Source organism: Cupressus sempervirens, chromosome 10 (genome assembly GCF_028749045.1).
Source record: "Cupressus sempervirens isolate cs-2001-9-10 chromosome 10, ASM2874904v1, whole genome shotgun sequence".
Classification (NCBI taxonomy): Eukaryota; Viridiplantae; Streptophyta; class Pinopsida; order Cupressales; family Cupressaceae; genus Cupressus; species Cupressus sempervirens.
This window is the reverse complement of record NC_143127.1, coordinates 849,162,091-849,175,334: the sequence shown is the minus strand read 5'-3', so window position 1 is coordinate 849,175,334 and position 13,244 is coordinate 849,162,091. Positions and strand designations below refer to the sequence as shown.

At 36.5% G+C, this 13,244-nt stretch overlaps 2 protein-coding genes across 8 annotated transcripts in view; one reads left to right on the top strand and one right to left on the bottom strand.

Annotated features, from left to right (window-relative positions):
• LOC149536674 (uncharacterized) overlaps positions 1-12,371 on the top strand; it is a 35,271-nt gene extending 22,900 nt beyond the window's left edge. For 2 of the 7 annotated variants that reach the window (XM_089807803.1, XM_089807805.1), the window contains exons 2-8: positions 3,715-3,842; positions 4,128-4,375; positions 4,620-4,775; positions 4,899-5,055; positions 9,473-9,612; positions 9,726-9,761; positions 10,763-12,273. In XM_089807803.1, the coding sequence (XP_089663929.1) occupies positions 3,767-3,842; positions 4,128-4,375; positions 4,620-4,775; positions 4,899-5,055; positions 9,473-9,612; positions 9,726-9,761; positions 10,763-11,707 (1,758 nt within the window). In that variant the 5' untranslated portion in view covers positions 3,715-3,766 and the 3' untranslated portion in view covers positions 11,708-12,273. Of the gene's footprint in view, positions 1-2,121; positions 2,213-3,714; positions 3,843-4,127; positions 4,376-4,619; positions 4,776-4,898; positions 5,056-9,472; positions 9,613-9,725; positions 9,762-10,762 lie in introns of all 7 variants that reach the window. The other 5 variants (XR_016358189.1, XR_016358190.1, XM_089807804.1 and 2 more) reach the window with 5 other exon arrangements.
• Positions 948-1,456, bottom strand: LOC149536675 (uncharacterized). The gene is made up of 2 exons (XM_089806327.1): positions 1,336-1,456; positions 948-1,285 (listed from the first exon to the last, which is right to left on the bottom strand). Exons 1-2 carry the CDS (start codon positions 1,454-1,456, stop codon positions 948-950), a joined length of 459 nt encoding a protein of 152 aa, XP_089662453.1.
• Positions 12,372-13,244: the final 873 nt, after the last annotated feature.

Below are 13,244 nucleotides of genomic sequence, written 5' to 3'. Positions count from 1 at the left end.
CTTGACTCATCCTGCGGCGCTTTCCACTGCCTTTCCCCTCATCAGGAAGTAGAGAGGCATCTACCCATATTCCCTCTGTTGTGGATGCGCCCTCATGTAGATGAGATTTCTTTGCAAGTTGATGGCGAAGTTGTTGTCCAAGGGCTATCGTGCTCTTCCTTGGTTTGGGCTTCATAAAGCCTCGCTCCTCCTCCTTCGTCACCCAAATGTGCTCAGCCAGGTATTCCATGATCATTTTCCAACCTTGCTTTGGGGATATGAACGCCTTGTGGATTTGAAGAAGGCCATACCATCAGTGGTTGAATAGAAGAGTCCCCTTCGCTAGTCAGTCGCCAAGGTTCATTACCCATCTCAATTCCAACACCTGAAATAGCTCGCTCAATAATATCATCCAATCCCAAAAAACCATTGCCTGTCCACGCTTGGAGCCACGAGCCGACGGACCTCTTCTTTCAATCTCCCCACCATCAACGCAAGCGCCACAAACAGCGATGCCACATCCAAATTTGACGACCTCTTCCAAAAAGCCTCCAGATACTTTGGCCCTAATAACTATTGAATGCCTTTCAGAAAGCTCAAGTCATCGATAACAAAGATATGTTTCAAGCACTGCATGGATATCCGACCTTCATAAGTCTGTATTTGAAAATCCGAGCCAAGAGCAAAATTCGCCTCCATTTTTGACTTAGAGAAAAACAAATGAACTTTCCTTGCCTTCAGCTTGAATATAAATGCCTCCAAATTCTCTGGAACAAAGTACCGAAGCAAGCCAAACACGACTTTGACATGCGCGAGGGATACATTGGTAACATGGAGATCTCTACTTATCGTGGGATGATCAATGTCATCGTAAGTCGAAATCATAATGCCATTCCTTTCAGACTCCAAATTGAAGTACCATGAGTGAATTATTAAATCTAATGGCCGAACAAATTTGCTCTCTTTATTTAATCTCCAAGGGGACAAAAGTCCTCAAAAATTTCATATTGAGGGCCCAATGCTGAATTGGCACCTAAATTGGCTAGCCGATCCGCCACTCTATTCGCTTCCCGGGAGCATTGTGAAACTTTAAAATCATCAAAGTCCAGAAGCAACTCCTTGATTTGCTGTATACTTTGATCTAGATGCCATGCCTCCATCTTTCCTCTCTTAATGCCATTGATAATGATTTCCGAGTCTCCTTCCAAATGTATACGTTTACATCCAATTTTTGCTCCTAATCCCAAAGTTTCCCTAGCAGCAAAACATTCTGCAATGTTATTTGTACCATCCTGCAAGCGTTTGGCTGTAAACGCAATTATGTTGCCCTTATGGTCTCTTGCCACACATCCACACCTTGATACACCTGGGTTTCCCCTTGCCGCCCCGTCAAAATTAATTTTAACCCATCCCTCCTGTGGAGGTATCCATAACGCCTTCTCCCTTTTCGAGATTGGATTAGCCCCAATACACCCATGAACGGGCCCAAATGCATGGCTTTTCACATGTCACGTCTCTTTATATAAAATGTGAAATATATAGTGTGACACCTAGCACACATTGAATGCCACATTGTGCTCACTTAAATATGAGGGCAATATCATCATAAATATCTTCTCTAGTTGTTGACACAATATAGAGGTAGTGTCCCAATTTCAACATAGAGCAAAATCAGAGATAAAGATCTCAATCGCAGCCATAACCTATACGTATTAAAATAAACAAATATTTGGAAACTAATAAATAACATTGTAACCCTATGTTACATTAAAAAATGAACAGCAATTTTGCAAGCACAGCAAAACATTTTAAAATGAAACATAGGAAACTTGGAAACAAATCATGAAAGCTTACAAAGAGCTTTCGAAAGCTTACCTCAGATGAAATATCTCCTTGAGACGAGCTATTTTATATCCATACTAAGTATCAAACTAAACATCATAATGTTTCTATGCTAAAAAAACAGCAATTCTAAGTAGTGACAAATGGGCTCTGAAAATTTGGATTGATAGATAGGAGTTTTTAGTGTTTGTATGGTACTTTAAGTTTAGCTTCAATTAGTTAGGTGTTGTTTACAATATTTTTCTGCTTCTTGATATTCTATATTTCATTGATATTCACTTTTATTTTAATGTGAAAAAGGCATTTTCTTGGTGGATGCATAGTGTGACCAGCGTGTGCTCTGGGTATGTCTAGGACATACTAGGGCCTGGATCAGATCTGTTTGGGCTCGGTATGGGGGCTCGCTCTTGCATTTGTAGTAGCATATGTAAAAATGAACAACTTGAGTGATCTTTATCAAAAGCAATTTATGTTTGAAGACATCTTGATAAATTTGCTTATTTTGCATGTTTAACTGCAGAATGGCATGGAAAAATTGACATGTTGTAATTACTCATGAGCTTTTTCCAGTTTTCGCTACTATGCTATGACAACTTTGACATTGTTATGTGGAGGCATTCTGTTACTACATGGAGCTTTAAAAGGCATTTGATATTTTACAAGATCATGAGTTTGAGCTTTATGCGCTGATTTTTGTCAAGGGTGTGGAGGCTTGTCTTTTAAAATTTGTGAGGCATATTGTTCAGACAAATACATAATAAACGCCCTTTAGATGCTATCTTAATTCCTTCTGATTTCTTAAAGACGTGGGTCACCGTCACTAATTTATTTTTGAAAGCCTAAATTGTTATTTCATTTTTGAGTCCTTCCATAAAATTAGTTGTAACTTGCATTTTAATAATAACATCTACGAGTCACTACTTTATAATTGAAGGACTAAGTTGTTATTTTATTTTTGAGCCCTTCAATAAAACTAGTTGTAACTTAATATTTTTTAATGACATCTATATGTCATGCAAATAGCACAGTAGAGCCATTAGTTGGAAGTTAATAGTTATTGCACCACTAGGAACATCTCTTCTTTATCACCAGTAGAACTCAATCTGTGTGGGTACTTTTGAACTTAATACATGACTTTATTTCTACTGTTGTCCTTATAGATGGGGTTCCTTGTCGCCAATTTATTATTGAAGGCCTAAATTATTATTTCATTTTTGATCCCTTCAATAAAATAAGTTGTGACTTACATTTTTTGATAACATCTACAGGTCTCTACTTTATAATTGAGGGCCTAAATTGTTATTTCATTTTTGAGCTCTTTAATAAAATGCAACTTACATTATTGTTATTTTAAGAATGTATACATGTCATACAAATAGCATAGAAGAGCCATTATTTGGAGTGTATTGCACTACTGGGAACATCTTTTCTTTGTCACTAGTAGTACTTGATCTGTGTGGGTACTTCTAAACTTAATACATACTATATATTTGTAATGTTTCTGTTCTGTTTTTAAAATATTTTACTCAATCTTGGTCATTGTGGTGCTAGTATTTAAGAGATATGCCGATGGCAAGTGAAGATTGTTTCATGTTGTGCTTCAAAGTTCAATTGATCTTCAAAATATTTATGATTATACAATGCTCATTGATTTATGACTCCATGTCAGCCCTGTGTTTCCGGACACTAGTAGATGGTAAATTTGCGCAATGCCTCAATCACTTTGCTGCACAGTGGGCAATTATTTCAATAACATAATCAATGTTCAAAATAGGCATGCAATTTATACATAGGAGCCATAAAGAGTGTTAAAGGTGATCTTTGAGATAATAGATCCATTAAATAAATGCAAAAATACATGGCTGCTGTTGGCTGACTTATAGAACGCTTCAGGTTTTCACAGATCTTAATCAAGCAAATTGCGTAGAATAACTGATCAGAAGGGATGAACAGTGCATTCAACGGGCAGATATTAGCTGACAAGCTTTCTAAGCTTAACAACTCACAACAAAGCATTGAAAGTATCCTTTTATTTTAAGGATTAAGAACAATTTAGCTTTATTATGTTTGTGTAGTTTACAGACAATCTAGATTATGTATTTTAGTTGTTTATATTTGAAGCTTTATTGATTATTTTATAACACACCGAAGTACCATGGTATTGTATTATTTCCCTCGTACAGCCTCCTATTATTCCACTTATCAACATTTGTGTTGAAATTTAGCAGAAACAATTTGTACATTTTAAGTTTGTTTGGTTTCTGCTTTTTTGTGAGTAAATATGTGATGCTTGACTCTTTGCTTAGCATTGTCACACTGGTGTATATTCCACCGTAAGAAAGCAAAGCAGGTTGTGGAGACATGGGATAGACAATTCCATAATTCACTCAGGGAACAACGGGTGCCATTTCTCTACCTTGCAAATGACATATTGCAGAACAGCAGACGAAAAGGCACAGAATTTGTTGGTGAGTTTTGGAAGGTTCTTCCTGGTGTTCTGAAGGATGTGTATGAGAATGGAGATGATTATGGAAAGAATGTGGTTTTTCGACTGGTAAGCTCCTCTATTCGTGAATAGCAGGTGTCATCAAGAAATAATTTACTTTTGAGTGAGCTTGAAATATGTGAATCCATTTTCTTGTTTGGACCATCACAAGTATTCTAAAGTGATTTAAGCTGAAGAATGTTGTTTTTGTACTTTACATTTTATATTTAGAATGACAAGTTTAGATTGTACTAGAGTCATTGTTTCCATAATTTCTGATTTGATTGCTTTGTCGCTGTCAACAAATCTTCAGATTGATATATGGGAGGAACGAAAAGTATTTGGATCTCGTGGGCGCAGTCTTAGAGAAGAGATGCTTGGAAAGGATCCACCTCCAACACTGGAGAACAATGGCAAAGGTTCACATTCCATCAAAATAGTAAGAAAGACTCCACATTCTGTGAAAATTGTAAGAAATGTCTTCCTTTCTTGTTTCTACATTTGTTTTTTAGATTTTCTTGTTACTTCTAATATTGTTTATCAAATATCTAGACGCAATTGACTAGTGCCGTATTTGTTTGTTAAAATTCAGAAACTGGCCGTTGGAGGTACAGCAGAAAAAATTGTATCAGCTTTTCAGGGTGTGCATGATGGCCATATTGATGAGGATGCAATTTTGAACAAATGTAAGGCTGCTTTCAGGCGAGTGGAGAAGATGGACAAGGATGTCGAAGATGCTTGTGGAACTGGTAAAGAGAAAAAGCTTCTTTGTTGTAGTTATATGTATTTTTTTGTATGTCACTAGCATTCCGTGAAGCTTTTGACTTATGGAAAAGTGATATCTTTGGGTTTTCGGCATCCGCAATTCCTTGGATGCAGTTCAATATCATAAAACAATTATATGAGGAGATGTTATATGATAATCTGTTACAGGAAATTTTATTATGAACTAATAAGCTCCAATACGAACTGCAGCAATCAATGACCTTGCAGATAAGAAAGAACATAATACACAGGTTAAAGCAAGGGACACATGTATGCCTGGTCAAAAGTGTAATTGCTAAATCAAATATGTTTAAGTTCCAATATGCTTGAACTCTATGAAGTTTTGGGACCAACATAGTATCTTTGGGATTTTGGCCTTCTTGATTCCACAGATTGCTGTTTATTTGGTAAAGCAATTCCATGAGAATATGTTCATTGATTATCCATTACAGAAAATTGGAGAATGCTCCAATAAGCTCCAATACATTCTGCAGCAATCAATGATGTTTCAGATAAAAGAACATAATGCCTGAAGCCAATAGTGGATGTGGTATAGCTTTACAAAAATGACATTTTTAAATCAAATTTATCAAATTTTAATGCACTAAAATATAATAATTTTGGCACCAAAAGCGTCTCAACCTGTGATAATACAGTTATGAAAAAGACGAGAATCTAAATCTAGAACATGTGAATGGTTTATAACAATGTAACTGGTTTATTTACTGCAGGCCCTGGATTTGGGGCCATTTTGAACCTGGTCCCGATTGTAGATAGATCCAAGTGGGGGTTATTGCAGGGGGTGATTTTTGGACTGTGGTATTATCCTCAACAAACCATATGGATCTGTGAAGAACCAAAAGAATTCTGTTTAGAACCCATGCAATAATTTGTTAATATTTGCTTTTGTTTTTTATTATTACTTTTGACCGTGTCTGGGGAAGACAAAATTGGGTCTATGTAGGTAGTCTGCATATTTAGTGCCACATTTGCAATGTTTTCTGCTCCTACAAATTTAGTTGCGAACTCTAATTGCCTTTATGCAACAACAAAACAAGAATATAAACTTTTGTCCATTATTTATTTGAGTTAAATCATGTTTTACTGAATTTATTAATAATTAGTGTTAATCAGTTTTTAGAATTAATAACATAGTTGTATTAATATTAACTTTATTTATTATTTTATTGCTCTATTTTATATTAACTTTATTAACTTCATTAATATTGTATCAGGCTCATAAATAATCCTTTATATTTAAAAAGGATTAGGAAATATATATATTGACTCTAATATTCTAGTATATATACATGCTTTGTATACAAAAACCCAGCACTCACCATTTTCTGTTTGCCTGAACCATGAATTAAATCTGTGAACCTGAAACAGCAATTAAGGCTTGTAAGGTAACAGCAGGAAGTGATTGCAAGCTACTTCTCAAACAACTCAAATATGAAAAGGGAAAGGATAAACGGGTTGACTCTCTGGAAACTTTATTTTAATACTTAGGAGCTTCCCAAGGCCTCAACTTATATTTTCAAACATCTAGTGCTTGGTGCTGGATCCTGAACGGAAATGCCACATGATATATTAACATAGATGAGAACAAAGACCTATTCAAAACACGACTGCATCATAAAGAGTTGCATTCATTGAGAGAGTGGTCCAAGTTCAATTTCCTATACTGCATTAGGGCGGACCAAAACTCTTTCATGGTAAAGGGTTGCATTCACAAAGAGAGTGATCTGAGTTCATGTTCTTGACAGCAAGTACAAAAACCCAGCACCCACTATTTTCTGTTTGCCTGATCCGTGAATTAAATCTGTGAACCTGAAGCTGCAATTAATGCTTGTAAGATAACACCAGGAAGTGATTGCAAGCTACTTCTCAAACAACTCAAACTTGAAAAGGCAAAGGATAAACATGTTGACTCTGTGGAAACCTTATTTTAATACTTAAGAGCTTCCCAAGGCCTCAACTTATTTCCATTTTCAAACATCTAGTAATTGGCGCTGGATCCTGAATGGAAATGCCACATGATATATGAACATAGATGAGAACAAAGACCAATTCAAAACATGACTGTGCATCATAAAGAGTTGCATTCATTGAGAGAGTGATCCAAGTTCAATTACCTATACTGCATTAGGGCGGACCAAAACTCTATCATGATAAAGGGTTGCATTCACAAAGAGAGTGATCTGAGTTCATACTCTTGACAGCAAGCCATTCTGCTTGTGGATAATTGAAACTTGTTTTATTCTGAATTAAGTTCAGCATATATAATATGTATGCATAAATTGACCACCACAGTTTCACCCCTCGCTGCAGTAAGATGACCTGTAATCTCAATTTTAAAACCTAAGTTGAAAAAACAAACTGGAAATACAGAGAAAGCATAGAAGTCCCAGATTCTCTAAGGAGAGACAAGATACGAGTTCCTCCAACTCATGGTATTATACGTCACAGAACATAGGACTTTTGAATACCTTAGCAATTCAGTCCTTCAGAATTTCTATTCAGGATATTATTAGGTGTGGAAAGGACCTATTTTCTTAACAGTGGATACCCCAAAAACAAATTAGAAATTTTTTTTGGAGTTGTTTTTGAGGAAAAGTACGATTACCTTGGTTACAACTAGAATCCACCTGCAATGCTAAAGACACTGCTGAGCAAACTATTTTTAACATGAGGACAGTATGAATAATGAAATCCACCAAAGTTCTCTATGGCCCTTTCTAAAGCCAAGGTATCTGTGGAATTCCTTTTTTCTTGTGGGTGATCACGTGTTGGACATACCAGATTCTCTATAAGAATTAGATAGATGAACATATAGCACAACTGCACAAAAAACTCAGCATTAACTGAACACTCCTTCAAAATTAAACACAAACTGTTGAAATGCTGGACAATGCCCTGCATGGAGAAGTAGACTCACAGCCCTATTAACAGCCAATTGCAAAGAAACTCTGGACAATGTCATGCATGGATAAGTAGACTCACAACCCTATTAGCAGCCGCCAATATTAAGTGATGCAGGAGGTGGCCATTGGAAATATTGCATGACCCAATATATCACTAAGATCCAGATGAGGATGTGATTCTCAACTTCCTTGCTGCTAAAATACCATCAGCAAGGAACCTCATCAGAAGGAGAGTTATCCAATGATATAAGCCTTCCCTCCTCAACCGCTGTTGGGTTTAAATCTTTCAACAGTTATACTTCTGGGGTTCTGTTTATCTTAATACTTGTTTGTTTCTATTAATAGCGATGCCTCTGATGCTATCAGTTCAGTTTTTGCAAATTTGATGGATCACCTCTTTTTAATTACATATCTGAGCTGATTCTATATCTCCATAACTTTTCTCCTTTTCCTACTAAAATCCTGGGTTTGGCATTTTGTATACTGACTACATATCAGTAATAATGTTGTAGGCCTTCAAAAACAATTGCTGTAGAATAGAAGTCCTTACACAGGTCAATAATTTTACATCCTCATAATAAAACATGTTAGAGAAGCCCAGAAGATTGAAAAAACCCTTATGATCAAGATGGCTTAAACCTTAGAGATAGTTGGAAATTATTGATGGACTCATTTAAACCTAGTTTTACCTTCCATACAAACTAATAATTGATGTAGAATACAAGTCCTTGCACAGGTCAATAATTTTATATCCTCATAATAAAACATGTTAGAGAAGCCCAGAAGATTGGAAAAAACCTTATGATCAAGATGGCTTAAACCTTAGAGATAGTTGGAAATCATTGATGGACTCATTTAAACTAATAATATTATTTCTTGAAATATCATAATATTCCTTTAGGTAAGGCAGATCCATAGTTTGATTTCATATCTTTGATGATGTGTTAAGAAGTCATGCATTGCATGGAAGGTTAATTTTTTTGACACAAGAAAAATTAAAGTTTATGTATAAATAATAACTTGTTATAAACTTTTTAGCAAGGTATTTGCATTTTTGGTGTAAGTGGATAACTAAGGTTCAGTTTTCTTCTGAGCCTTTTTACAAGGTCTAAACCTAGGGTAACAAAAGTCAGAACAAAATTATGGTAATTGAGAAATCCCCTTGAGTGTTTTTGTGAGTGTGCCAAGTCTAATTTGCCCATGGTCTAAAAATCTTCTTTTTACTTCTAAAAACTTGTAGTCCTAGAATTATATATACTGAGAGAGAGAGGGAGGGGTTGGTGGGCGGGGGGGGGGGGGGGGGAAGGAAAAGTGGGCGAGCTAAGTCCCAGCCTACGTACTTAATTAGAATTTGAACTCAAGCTTAGAGAGGTGAATTTTTTCCATTTCTTGCTGTGCGCATTCTGTTCATCTCTTTTTTCGTGGTTATAATTATGTATGATTCCAACTTGATATAACAAAGTTGTTTAATGAGCAGGACATCTTAAAAATTCAAGTCTACCGGGTAATCTTGAAGAACAGGAACTCATTCTGAGGCAAAGCATTGAGCAACTTGAAAACAGTGAAATGACACGGACAGCTCTAGTTGCTCAGTTGAAAGAGGCACTCCAGGAGCAGGTTAGAGTGTGTAGTAACCCAAAGATTTTATTTCATCAATTTCAGTATCAGGCCACTGTAGACAAAGTGAATTACCATTATTTTAATTTTTTTGACACTTTTCTTTTCCGCAGGAGTCTAAGCTAGAACAGGTTCGGACACAAATACAGGTGAGTTTGTTTAGGCATTATTTTAAATGTCACACTTGAGATTTTGAGGATAAGGCTTCCATTTTGGCAAGACATATATCTAGGAACAAGCCAATGTTGTATTTGATGTTTTTGTTATCCAGTTATCTTGTTTGCCACCATCAAATTCTTTCTCTCTACCTTTTCCTTAGACAGCTCATCGAGATGTGTATTAAGATCTTGTTCTACATGGTCTCTGATATGCTAAACTTCACAGCAGGTCATCTGCTTTTAGTTTATGCGTCATGTTTGTACATTCATGCAATATATGACTTTCCCATATTTGTCTGATGAACTAGTTTGTTGAAGTTTATGTCAAGGACATTTTCTTTAGATTATCACATTGACTTAAATAAAAGTTCCTGATCTCTATAATCTCTAGTGCTTTATATACTTTTGGCAGTCGTCTCTAGTTGTATTTTTCCAGTTTCTAGCAATCACAATGCTAGGTTTGTGTTTTGACTTGCAATATGTTTTCGTATATCTATTCTCGTAACACTATTTTGATCTTGTTTGGTGTTGTTTCCATGCACCCAGTAATTTTGGGTAAATTTTTTTCTTTGAGTGTATTGCTCTGTTATAACATGGGGATGATATGGGACCCTCAATTACCTGACTTCATAACAAAAACTATAGATTGTGTTAACCCAGTCTTATTCTACTTTGGTTCTATTGTCAGGGTAGTCTGTAATTAGCAATAGTCCGTTATTCAGTGGTGGCATATAAGATGTCTATTTTATTTGGAAATATTTTGGCTAATTGGATAGCATCATTTTTTGGTGGTTTAAACTCTAAATTATATATTAGCATTATATGAAAATGAACTAGTTTAAATGTTTTGGCTAATAGGATAAAATTTCTTTATTTAGTTATATATTTGTATTTTCTCTGATGTTTTAATACTGTTTTGGTTAATTTGATTAAATCCTTTTTTTAGACTTCCTTTTTTTTCAGTGAGATAGGTGCATTTGATATTCTGTCAGGTTGCCCAGGGTCAGTTGGAGCAAACAGAGAGTATGCGTCAGCGCCTAAATGATGCAACGAGCAGTGGGAAAACTTCATTAAAGCAGACTGCCACAAATGCTCATGCACATCAAGATACAAATCACACTAGTAGCCGAGAAAATCATTCTGCAACAGAGAAAGATCATGCAACTTCATCTGTATCAATGGCACCTACAACTTCTTTGGTAGAGTCCACTGGAATTGTGGATGCTAAACATAAAATGACTGCATCATCCGTTGCAGCTGAAGTAGCAGCCAAACTGGCAGCTTCAACTTCATCAGCTCAAATGCTTACCTCAGTCTTGTCATCCCTTGCAGCTGAGGAGGCTGCTTCAATGACTGGTGGTTTGAGGACCACAAGTCTTCCAGTTGAAACATCATCTGGATATCCCCCAGAGAAAAGAACAAAATTGGGAAACCACTATCCAAATTCAGATGGGGGTTCGCCTTATGTGGTTCATCAGTCCCCTGCACAGCTTAATTCCACTCCAATGCAACATCAAACTCCTGTGCCATCACAGTTGTCACCTATGCAGCATCAGTCTGTTTCCATGCAACAGCAACCTCTTCCAAACACTGTACAACACCAGACATCTCCTCCCATGCAACATCCAACATCTTCTCCCATGACGCATCAAGCATCCCCCATGCAACATCAACCTCCTTACCCACCCCCTCCTCCACCGCCACCGCCCCCACCACCTATACAGTATATGCCTGGTAGTATCATGGGTATGCCATATGGTTATGGTAGCAATTTGCCACCACCACCTCCTTTAGTTGGGCATCCAATGATAGGAATGCCAAGGCCTGCAATTCTACAACAGTCGGTGCCTCCTGGCCCTTACCAACCTCTTCAGCCTCCAGGAATGGGATTCTACAGCCAACCTCCCTTACCAGCTCCACCAATTCCTCGACAATAAAGGAATAGAACTTTTTAACCAATTCGTTGTTTTACAGGAAGCTACATAGGAAAAAGTCGGTATGTCACTTACTGCTTTTTTGAGCACTTGTACTAGAGACATGTAATTTTTCTGCACAGCATTTTCTATTTATCCCTGGCAGCTAGTCCAGAGTTGTACAAATTTGAGGTTCCTTTTTGTTTAACTTTCTATTCAAGCTATTATGTGCATTGCTTAAACTATTTGTTTTTGCATTTGCACGAGAAGATTACAATATGATTCTGGGTATAATCTTTTTCTCCATTAAATGCAATTAATCAGTGGAGGAAAATGGGAGAACTGCATGTGATAGTTCATCTCATGTACGGCAGTTGGCAGATGTTGAGAGTTTCCTGGTTTTTAATTTTACCAATCTTATTCTAATTATCTTCTTCAGCAGGATTGATGTTTATGGAGCCAATTGTGGTAATAGGACATTTTACAATTAACTACAGCAGAGGAAAAGAGTGGGGACTTGCATGTAATGGGTCAATGTGAGTATTGTGGTTAGCAGATTTTAGAAACAAATAATTCAAAATTTTCAGTCATGTTATGGATTCTCAGCTCCAGCAAGAAATATCTTCTGTATGAGACAATTGTAGATTATAAGGTATTAAATATCTTGATCCTAGAAATTATTTTATAACTTGTTGCAATTGTTTCTTTTAGTTTGTATCATGTTTCTACTTGAATAATACTTTCTGAACTGGGAGCTTATGGTGGAACTTAAATGAATGACTATTCGTTTGAGAACTCGTGATATTCTATTCTCTATCTTCTCTGGGCTTCGCCTGTTACCAAATGTAAAACATGAAACAGGCAACAAAATTCCCAGGGCCACAAACAATCGTTCAAAGCAGCTTTCCCAGGCTTCCTAGGTTCATATATATGAAAAATGGGGTGTTATCATCACCTCACCCTTTTGTAATCCCAGGCAATTATATGGCTATCCTGCCAGGGGTAAAGTTTTTTTTAGCAGAGAAGATGACAATCTTGATGAATGGAGCTTGCAAGATTCTATTGGCATTGGCACTAGAAATTCAGTTTATCTGTATTTAGGGATGCAGGGGAGATCTGCCTAGAGTTCGTAATGCAGGCATTAATGTTATTCATGACTCCCCACTTTTGGGGCTGTTCTAAATACAAGAAGTGGAATTTTTTTTTAAATATTCCCGTCTGGCACAGCAGTTATAACACATTTGAACAAGTTCCACACTTATTTAGTGTAATTGCTGTTTGTGCTTTGTAACAATGTAGGATTACCAGTACCAGCACTATCCCAATGAGCTGGATGGGGGAAATCCTGAAAGAAACGCCATTCCATTTTCTTCCCTCAAATGACATTGCTATGCGAACATTCTCTGGCATGTGGTTGTTACCATGTGACCTGATACAAGTTTTTTATTACAAGCAGTTTAAGCCAAGTTATCTTTGGCTTTGGTACTAGAAGTTCTCGTCACTATTTGGTGATGCATATGTTATTTTCTTAGGATTGGAAATGTGGATATATGGCATAATT

Coding starts and splice junctions, on each gene's coding strand:
- LOC149536675 (XM_089806327.1), bottom strand. CDS start 1,456: ATGGGTGTATTGGGGCTAATCCAATCTCGAAAAGGGAGAAGGCGTTAT. Junction 1,286..1,335: donor GGAAACCCAGGTGTATCAAG/GTGTGGATGTGT, acceptor TTGCGTTTACAG/CCAAACGCTTGCAGGATGGT.